The following is a 10,539-nucleotide window of genomic DNA, read 5'->3' on the forward strand; positions in this document are numbered from 1 at the left end:
GGGGGGGGGCGGCGGCCTGGCTGGAGTCTGACCCCTGCAGGGAGTCTTCAGGAGTTGGATGCTGGAAGCCAAGAGGGCAGAGGAGGGAACTATGGTCCATCTCCGCCGTCACTCTCTGCGTGACTTTCCTCCACGGCCTCGTTTATCCCTGTCCCTCGCCACTCTCTCGCCTACGTGCTTCTTTCCACCTCGGCCCCATCACCTGGTTTCCTTCCTCTCCCCACAGTTCCTATAACACGGCGCTCCCGTCGTGTTTCCACTTTGTCTCCAATGACGTCTACACACAACCCACCGCAGACGCTGACATTTTAAATGTTTAGTTGTTATAGTTACTTGACTAATTGCCGGGACCTACAGCGGCGCTTCTCCTTTGCCTCCCTCCGGAGAGGGGGAAGGGGCAGGGAAGGGACGGCGGGTGGGGCCGCAGCCGCCACTCCCCGGGCCCGGGACGGGCGGTCAGGCCCTGGAGACGGTGTCCTACCCCGGCACCAACGGTCCCTCCGCCTCCAACCCGGGCTCGAGGGCGCGCCCGGCTCCGCCTGGCCCGGGGAGGAACTGTCCCCTGCCCCCGGCAAGGGAGCGGCAGGCGGTCCACCCTGCAGGTGTGCGGCGGCTGCCCTCCCCGTCCCTCCACGCCCGCAACGGGGAGAAAGTGAGGTGAAATCCGGGAAGGAAGTGGACAGGGGCGCATCTGGGGCGAAGGAAGAGTCAGGAACCGTTGCGGGTTACTCACGTGCCAGATGGCGAAGAAGATGAGTGCGGCGCACAGCACCAGAGACAGCATGTAGCAGAAGGCGGCGAAAGTGAAGGCCATGGCCGGCGGACCCCAGTCCCGCCACACACAGAGAAGCCCCCAGGAGGCCGGTGCCTCCCTGGAGGACCGACTCCCTCAAAACGGGGAGGCAGAAAGGAGCCACGTCTACACACGCCTCTCGAGGCCAGTGGCGAGGCGGGCGCGCGGCCGGCGAAGAGAATCAAGGGTCAGCGCGTGGGGGCTGGATTCCCGCAATCTCCGGCGACCCCGCGCCCGGCCCTCCAGCGGAGACAGGGAACGGGGAGTCGAATGCCGTTGGCGGGAACTGTCCCCAAATCAGCGGAGAACATCTGCAGATAAATGCCAGCCGGTGAGCCCCTCGAGACCAACACGGCGACAGACGCGAGGACTCCACGAGAGACTGAGTGTAGAGGTCCCGTCCCCGGGATGCCCGGGCGGACCCTGCCTCCGCCGCTACCGGGGAGAGGCGGGGAGGCGAGCGCTCCGCTCAGGACCCTCCCGCGCCTCGGGGCGCAAACGGAGAGCGCAGAGCCTGGCGCCCGGGCGGACTCCGAGCTCCTGCCAAATCCCACGGCCAGCAGCGCACTTTCCGGGAGACAAGGTCGCTAGGCGGCCAGGAGTAGGTAGGTGCCGCAGGTCCTGCGCCCGGACGCGGCTTCCAGCGAGGCTGTGCGCTCCGAGGCGCATCCGGCCCCGGCCCCTTCAACCCAAGAGTTCGGGAAACTGGGGGTCGGACCGGGGGAGCACGGGCTCCAACCCAGCGGGCCAGCTCTCGTCCTACTGGCTGTCGCGGCGGGTTTCAGGCCAAGCGCTGCTCGCACAGGAGCTCGCTCCACCTGCTGCTGCCGCCGCCTCTGCCACTGTGACAACTGTCGCGGCGCAGCTCGGGATCCCCTCCCTCTCGGCGCCCCACCCTCGGCTCCGGCTCTGCCGATCACGCCCTCCCCGGCGGGCGGAGACTGCAGCGGCGGGGGCCGGGGAAAGGTGGGCGGCGAAGCGCCACTAGGCGCTTGGTGGCCGCTGCCGCCGCCACTGCAGCGTGCGCGCCAGCCTCTCGGAGGAAACTCGAAGCCAGCAGTGCAGGCGGGGCCGGCGGCCGCGCGGAGGTGGGGCGGCATGGGCTGGAGCAGGGACTCTTTAAACACGTGCGTCTGGAGGAGGTGGGACGCCGCGGAAGGGTATGGCGTGTCCTCGCGCCTAGACGCGACAGCCGCCCCTCCCGGTGCTAGCAGTTGCGCCCAGCGGGAAGTGTGGGGACGGGCCGTGGGGGCTGCCTAGTGTTGCTTGGGGATACAGGACAAGTCCTTGTACCCTGGGGCTGCTCGGGTGGATCTTCCTAAACTGTAGCATACTCAAGGCTTAGGCCTGCGTGTCCAGCTCTGCTCCTGGCCCCTGCAAAATCTCCAGTAGCGTCATTGCCGCCTATCCGCTACCCTCCCCCGCCGTATGACTTTGGGATTGAGGAAACATGGACTCGGCGAACTTCTCAGGGCTGGCGAGGCAGCAAGGGTGGCTTTCGCTACTGGTGTTGGTCAATAACACCACCAGTAGTCAAGAGCACGCTTCTGGGAGCAGACCCCTTTCTCGGTGCAGGTTACTTAACCTCTTTAAACCTCGGTTTCCTTATTTGAAAAACAGATAAGGGTAGGACCAAACCATTTAAAAGGATTAAATGGGAACATAAGTTTAAACAAAAAAAACCCTAGCGTGAAGCCTGGCACTTGGCACACGTCCGGTAAGTGTAGGGATTATCCGCACACTCATTCCAGCGCCCCAGCGTCTTCCCAGCCCTTTCACCGCGCTTGCTTTGTAAGGGATTTCTGATACGGCAGTGGAAGCGGTTCCAGTCATTCCAGACAGAACTTGGGTTTCAGATAAGTCGAGTCCAGAAAGCGAGGGGAGATACCCTGAAAGGTGATTGGCCAATCTGGGTGAAGAGCAGAACCACATCACGGTTTGGACTGAATCTCAGAGCATCCGGTACCTTGCATAGGGCGGGCACCGGATAGTTACTGTGTGATTCTAACCTGGTGCGCTAACTGTCCTGTTCACAGCTGTGATTCCCATGGCTTTGGAGCTGGAAGGGATGAATTACAGAGAACTAGTCTTACAACTAGCTAGTGACAGAACTAGAATCCAGTCCTGGGCTCTTTCTACTACATCCCAACATTCCTGCACCTGTGTGGCCACATCTCCAACCTAGAAACTAAATGCCTTTCAGCAGGAAGTAGGGAAACTGGAGCAAGCCCAGAGGCTGTTGACCAGAGCAGTCAACAAATCAGCATTTAATTACCTCTGGTCAGGACTAGCTACTACTCTGCAAGGACAAGTGCAAAATGAAAATGTGGGGCTTCTTGTTTAAAAGTTAAGAATTTCGAGACAGCGACAGCAGAGCACTGAAGCAAGCGTGAGCCCCTTCTGAGCACAAGACCCTGAGCAACTGCAGAGACTGCGTGCCTGTGAGCCCGGCCCCGATCTGGGCTACACCCTGTATCACTTTCTCTTTTACGTAAGTATTTTCTCCAGTAAAAATCGTCATTAAAGAAAATCTGGAAAATACGCAAGAAGTTAAAACAAACACCATAGTTGGCTACTCTCAGACACCACCAACGTAATAGTGGTAGATTTCTTTCTAGCTATTTTTTGCTTTTTACCTTATATAGATTATTTCTTTTCATTGTTGTAATTATACTGCATAAAATTTTGTGACACCAAAACAATAAGATACTATCAAAGGAAAATTCAATAATTCAAGCATTTTGAGTCCCTTTGAGACTGATTTGGTTTTTTGTTTCTGCTGGCTCTTGCTTATAGAGTCCTAGTTCCTCAGGGGTCTGGTAATTTTTTATTGCATACCAACATCGTTTTGAAACTTTTTTTGTAGACATTTTTATAGACATGTTGTCTTTCTCCAATGAGGATTTTCTACTTCTTTTGCCAAGTGTCTAGGGGAACCTAGCATTCCAGAATTACCTTAATCCAAATTCAGCCTGTGAGATTTTCTGGGCTGACCAGGCGACGGTGGTTGGTGTGAGGGCTGGTTTCTTTCTGGTTCACCCTTACTCACATGGACCAGTCCTCTGGATCCCAAGCGAGAGTGGACTGCTTATCAAGGCCCGAGCCTTGCTGGTCCCTGGACTCCGACTTTTGCCCCCAGCTCCACAAAGTACAGCTCAGTCTCTCAGCTGCCTCCTCCAAATTCACAGACGCCCCTAGGGCAAAACTGGCCCCAAGTGCTAGGCTGACCTCTCTGGATTCTGAATCACTCTTAGAGCTTGGCCCCAGTAATTCCTTACTCTCTTGTTAGGTCTTTGATTTTTTTCAAGAAGATGTTTTTTATATTTCATTCAGCTTTTTAAGTCGTGTTCAGTGGGAAGACTGGTCTGAATCATCTAGCCCAGCATCATCAGAATGAGGAGTCTCTGCATCAAAAGAAAATTTCAAACAAAAAAATTGAATCCATTATCCCACCACTGTGACTTTCAAGTCTCTACCCAGCTCTGTGTTTCTTGCCCTTTCCCCTGCCCTGCTTTACGCTGTCTTATCAGTTACAGAATGATGTCTCAGCAAAGGCACCTGCAGAGCTTCAGAAAGTAAGAACCCCAGGCAGTTACTGCTCCTTAATTCAAAAAATGTTAGTACCCATAGTGCTGGCCACTGTCAGGACCCGTAAGGTTTCCAGTCTAATTGGTGAGGAGTAACTCCTTCATAAAGCAATGTTTAAAAAAAAAATGCCTATGACACGGTAGAGGAAAGCAAGGGAGAGAATGATTGGAAATGGATGTTGAGCGAGCGACCGACCTACATTGTTTCCTCTACTATAGACACTGAAAAGCCAATTCATTTTTTTCCCTATCCACCATATAGCCAAGAATGACCATGTGACAAAATTTGAACTCATTAAAAAGATTATACTTCTTTTTACCTGGAATGTAGACCTGGATGCCTGGAGGTACAGCAGCCATCTTATGACCAGGGGAAGAAAATCAATGCATTAAAAATGCAAAAGCTAAGAAGACAGAAGAGTCAGGACCACTGACAACATAATTGAGCCAGCCTATCAGCCCTTAACTTCCTATTCCCTGACTTCTTGTTGAATTGGTGAATAGAACAATAACACTTCTCACTTTTTTAAGCTGTGGAAGTAAGGCATTCTGTTACTTACAGGTGAACAAAATTCTCAACTGATACCATGGTTTTATGAGGGGGAAATATACTGATATGACAGGAAATTGGCATAATCGGTTTATAGCTGGCATAGCAGCTCCATGATATCATTAATGTCCCAGGCTCTTTTTGCCTTCCTGTCTTGCTTTAGCATGTGGATTTGGTTCTCATGGTCACAAGAAGGCTGCTGCACCTCCAGCCATCGTGCTCATATTACAGGTAGGAAGGAAAAAAAGAGCCAAAAGTTTTCATCTCATGAAGGCATATCTTTTGGGGAGAGTAAAGGAAGCCCTCCTCAGAGATATCCTATATCTCATTGGCCAGAACGCTGACACTTAGCCACCTCCACCTAGTTGTGAGTCTGAGAAGGTGAGTCTTTTCTCATTCCAAGGCAAAGGAAAGAGAGTTTTGAATGGCTTGTAAATAGCCAGTTCACATTTCTGCTCTACTGTTATAATCAGGTTTTCTGTTATCAGCAACCTAATACAATTTCCAAGTGCCACAAGTTGTGCTAAGAATGGTGTATAAGAAGACAGAATATTTTGGGGGTAGCATGATCGGGGAGGATTCAAAGACAAAGTGGCAACTTAAGGCAAATTACATCAAGCTCCTTCTCTGCTCTTAAATGAGTCTGATTATTCCGTGTTTTCCTGACCCATTCCTGCTCCTCATGAGTTTTTATACATAGGTTAGTTTTCTGCCTCTTCCTCCGTAATGTATAGCAACACCTCAGTTTACTGAAAGTGAAGGTCAATACAGATGCTTCTCAACTTACATTGGGGATACATCCTGATAAACCCATCATAAATTGAAAATATTGTATATCAAAAATGCATTTACTACACCTAACCTATTGAACATCATAGCTTAGCCTATCCTACCTTAAACATGCTCAGAACACTTACTTTAGCCTGTGGTTGGGCAAAACCATCCAACAAAAAGCCTATTTTATAATAAAGTGTTGAATATCTCATGCAATTTATTGAATACTGTAATGAAAGGGAAAAAAGAATGGTCGTATGGGCACTGAAAGTACAGTTTCTGCTGAATGTGTAATGCTCTCACATCATCGTAAATTTGAAAAATCGTAAGTAAAACCATTGTAAGTTGAGGACTGTCTGTGACGTGTCCCCACAGAGCTAAAGACTTGATTGCCATAAAGCATCTACCAACACCATCCCATTTCAGGCCTCCCGGTACACTCCTGTCTCTACCCCACCCTTAAGAATCTGTTAGAAATTGTCAAAGCCTAAAGGGGAATGTCTTTGAATTCCTGGGGAGTTTAGTTAAATGGGCTGTCAGCCTCCCCTGTCCCAGTACTAATCCCATTCTGCCCCACAGGCCAATCTGACCAGACACTTCATTTAGCACAGAATTCGAGAGCATCCCTAACTGGTACTTTCCTCCGTAAATGAACTCTGTGAACTTCTCAGTGCTGGTGTGATATATGCATGTACTCCCTTGCTTCCCAGTCAAGCCTTGTCAAATCCCAGAAAGCTTTCCCTGTCCTCCAGCTTAAATCCAGCCCACCCAAGTTCTCCCCCAACCCCCATTCAGACACTCCCTCTGATCCCAGCCGGGAAGAGACTCTGCCCAGGCCAAGCCACCTCCCCTAATACTCTGTTTCTCTCTCTTTGGTGGGTTTGGATGTTTGGAATGTCCTGAGGAGTTGAGTTTTTTAAGTGAGTGTTTATTATAAAGTTTTTGAAGATGCTAACAGAAAAAAACCCAAACTCTGTAAAATAATTTAAAGAAGTTTATTCTGAGCCGAACATGTATGAGTGAGGCCCAGGGAGCCATTCTAAGAAGCCTGGAGTAAGTGTCCCACGGCGGTGGGGTTACAGTTGGTTTTATACATTTTAGGGAGACAGGAATTGCAGGTAAAATCATAAATCAATACATGGAAAACGTATACATTGGTTTGGCCTGAAAAGGTGAGACACCTCAAAGTGTGGGTTTACAGGTTATAAAGCAAGGATTATTTGATTTGTGATTGGTTGAAGAAATAAAGCTTTGTCTAAAAGCTTGGAATCAGTGGAAAGAAATGTTTTAAGGTAAGGAAGTCTGTTAATCCTAGAGCCAGCCACAGCATACGCAAAGTGGTCTCTTAAGCAAAGTGGTGGCCTGCAGGTGTGACTTCACCTTTGCCCTGCACGGCCTTAGGTCCTGTCAATACTTTAGTATCTACTGTCACAGAGTCTGTTTTGTCTTATGATCTGTTTCAGTATTAATGCTGGTCAATCATTGTCGACCAGCTAAACTCCAAAAGGGAGGGGGTATAACGAGGTGTGTCTGACCTCCCTTCCCATCATGGCCACAACTCAGTTTTAAGGTTTTTCTGGGGCCCCCTTGGCCAAGAGGAGGTCCATTCAGTCATTGGGGAGGGAGGTGAGCATTTTATTTTTAGTTTACAAAGATGTATTAAAGAGGAGAGTTTAGTGAACATTCATCTACCTACCACCAAGATTCAATAACTGTTAGTATTTTATAGTACATGCTTCCTGGTTGTCCCAAAATTTTATTTTATAGCTGGTTTGTTCAAACCAGGATCTAAAGATTTTCTCACCCCCTAGGACATTTTAAGCCTTTCTTGCATATAATTTACTCAGCAATACCACTGCAGAGCACAGGGGCTTTATTCACTGGTAGCCAGTGCGTGCTGCTCTGCATGCCCTCGTGTATCTACATTGGCGTTGTCTGGCTTAGGACTGTGTTTACTTAACTTGCTCGGCAAACATCCATGAAGAAGCTATGAATTGTGGATTTACATGTGCTGGATAAATCAGCTCTTTATTTTCTTTAAAATAATTTAAATCTAACTTTGAGCCTCCTTCCTGCTTGACTGGCAGGAAATTCAGTATCAGCCTTCACTGGGCTCCCCGCAGGGTTGGGCAAAGTTTCAGGGTCGGGGGTGCTTCCCAGCACCAAAGCACCTGGAAGCTCTGCCCTCTGCCATTGGTCTTGGGTCCACACTGGTTCCTGCTGGGATGTCCCAGCTGGACTGATCCTTGGTCCTTTCTCCTCTTGCCTTCTGGTCTCTTCTCGCTGGAGAACCTGGGAGCTTCTGTCTCTGGCTCCGGCCTCCCTGGCACGTCTTCCACGAATCACTGGCACAAGGCAGTGTGTCCCTTCTTCTCCAGAACCTTGACCTCAACCTCTTTCCAGTCCACAGAAAATCACTTCTTGCTTCCCTCTGGCTGTAGGCAAAGGTATTCTCTCTCCTTTCCCCTCCCACTCCCTCGAGGACGTTTATCTTCAAAGATCTACTTTCCATCTTGTAATTTATTCAGCCAATATTCATTAATATAACTGCAGTGATTCTTACACTATTGAAAGATTTCTGTTCTGATTGATAATAGCATAACGGCTATTGCAGTAAACAGTAAAATGTATTAATAATTAAATTCTAAATTAAACTCATTCATTCAGGTTAGTTGTCATAGGATGTCACAAGGACCATTGATAAATGGGCCTCCCGTGTGCTTATTAATCACAAGGCACTCTGTGCTACGTACATCACAGTTTTATCACTATACTGAAATCATGTGGTTGCCACAGATGCTAAATAGTTGTTACATTAGTCGTATTGTCTGTGCATTGTAATTCTTGTGTAAGTCGTTAATGCAATGTTTCAATATTTATACATTTAAGAATTGATAGGCCGGGCGCGGTGGCTCACGCCTGTAATCCTAGCACTCTGGGAGGCCGAGGCGGGCGGATTCTTTGAGCTCAGGAGTTAGAGACCAGCCTGAGCAAGAGCTAGACCCCGTCTCTACTAAAAATAGAAAGAAATGATCTGGACAACTAAAAATATATAGAAAAAATTAGCCGGGCATGGTGGCGCATGCCTGTAGTCCCAGCTACTCTGGAGGCTGAGGCAGTAGGATTGCTTGAGCCCAGGAGTTTGAGGTTGCTGTGAGCTAGGCTGACGCCACGGCACTCACTCTAGCCAGGGCAACAGAGTGAGACTCTGTTTCAAAAAAAAAAAAAAAAGAATTGATAAATAAAATATTAAAAAAGAACTCTCAGAATAAAGAGACAAGCAACTGTGAACCTGTGTATTAATGTTTATTAAAGATCATACACTTCTGCGCCTGCAGAATACAAGCAGCGATACTAACAATGAACCACACGCAGCCTGGAGTGCCTTCCAAATGACCTGAACATCTTTTACCCTGTGCAAGGATCAGTACAAAATAACACAGTACTTTGTATTTCTTCAATACAAAATAATTTTATTATTTTAACAAAAAACATGGGCGTGTCACCAGTGCTACTGATGTAAACACTGGATGTAAATGGTGCTCAAAGTTAATTGTTCAAAGACTTTGTGGGAGACCAGAAGATGCCACTCCAAAGTATGAAGCATTGTTGAGCTGAAGGCGATTAAGAAGCAGATGCAGGAATCCACTCTGCCATCCCTCTACCTGCCTAAAAGTAGGACGTAGAGTTACAAAGACTAAAGGTGTCCTGCTCCCCCTTCTACCAGGAAGAACAAAGGACGACCACTGAAGACAACTTTGGACCCTTATTGGCCTAGAGATGGTACCAGAGGAATCTACATTAACGAGCTTTGCTAACTAGCGTTTATCTGCCATTAATTTGCCATTCCCCAAGTTACCACCCCTAAAGACTCAAAGTCCTTTTCCTTTGTCTTTTCACTTCCCTAAAAATGTACTGGTTTCTGTTGAAGATGCTATGTAAGCTGGGATTCAAAGCCACCTCTTTGAGAACTACTCATTCCCTGAGTGTCTCTTGTGTATATATAAAATATACATGTTAATAAACTTCTGTTTGTTGTTTTTCTCTTGTAAATATGTCTTTTGTTACAGGAGTCCCTTCCAAGTAAGAACTTGTAAGAGTTGAAGAAAAAATTATTTTTCCCAAAGAACTTAAATATTTATCAGAATGGCAATCGCTTTCTGGCAAAGCTCATGGTTTCATTTTTAAAAATTGTGATTATCAATGAGAAAAACAGTCAAAAGGTCAGTTTCATACAATAATGCATGTGAAAGAACAAAACATTCTAAATTTAACAAAATGTTGATAAAACAAAAATATTACAAAAGCACCCTTTAAAATGTTAAAACTATTCAGCATATGCTTAAACATAATCAAGCATTTTCAAATATGAAATATTCAAAAACCATTAAAAAATAATAGCTATAAAAGCATACATTGCATTCTAGATTTATGGTCCTACTTGTTGGAAGACATATCTACTGGAATGAGAAAGCGACTTATTTGAGAAGTTATGTATCAAGACAGGAAAATATCATTCATTTTCTTCTATGAAACTGTTTCCCATAAAAGCACTTAATTATTTATTTTAAATGAGAAATTTAAAACTTTGTTGATCTTGTGGAGTTGGAAGGAATAATATCTGATAATATACAAACTTTATTGTCGATGCTTGAGAAAAATGGTATCAGTAAGAAATATTTTCATGGAAACATTTTGTTCAGACAGTGCTAGTGCCTGTGTGCTACAGAGAAAGACTGGCATTTCAGCCAAAGTTTAGAAACATTTCTGAATGTTTTTAATTTGCCACTAAGTCACTGTATTCAGTTACCCCTGGATGATGCCATGAAAGATGT

The 10,539-nt window shown here is 47.2% G+C and overlaps 1 protein-coding gene across 1 annotated transcript in view; it reads right to left on the minus strand.

Annotated features, from left to right (window-relative positions):
* Positions 1 to 1,091, minus strand: part of CNIH3 (cornichon family AMPA receptor auxiliary protein 3) — a 90,250-nt gene extending 89,159 nt beyond the window's left edge. Inside the window, exon 1 of the mRNA XM_012644055.1 lies at positions 734 to 1,091. Within this exon, the coding sequence (XP_012499509.1) occupies positions 734 to 814 (81 nt within the window). The 5' untranslated portion in view covers positions 815 to 1,091. The remainder of the gene's footprint in view (positions 1 to 733) is intronic.
* Positions 1,092 to 10,539: the final 9,448 nt, after the last annotated feature.

Source organism: Propithecus coquereli, unplaced genomic scaffold, assembly GCF_000956105.1.
Source record: "Propithecus coquereli isolate 6110/MARCELLA unplaced genomic scaffold, Pcoq_1.0 Scaffold205, whole genome shotgun sequence".
In the NCBI taxonomy this organism is placed as follows: Eukaryota; Metazoa; Chordata; class Mammalia; order Primates; family Indriidae; genus Propithecus; species Propithecus coquereli.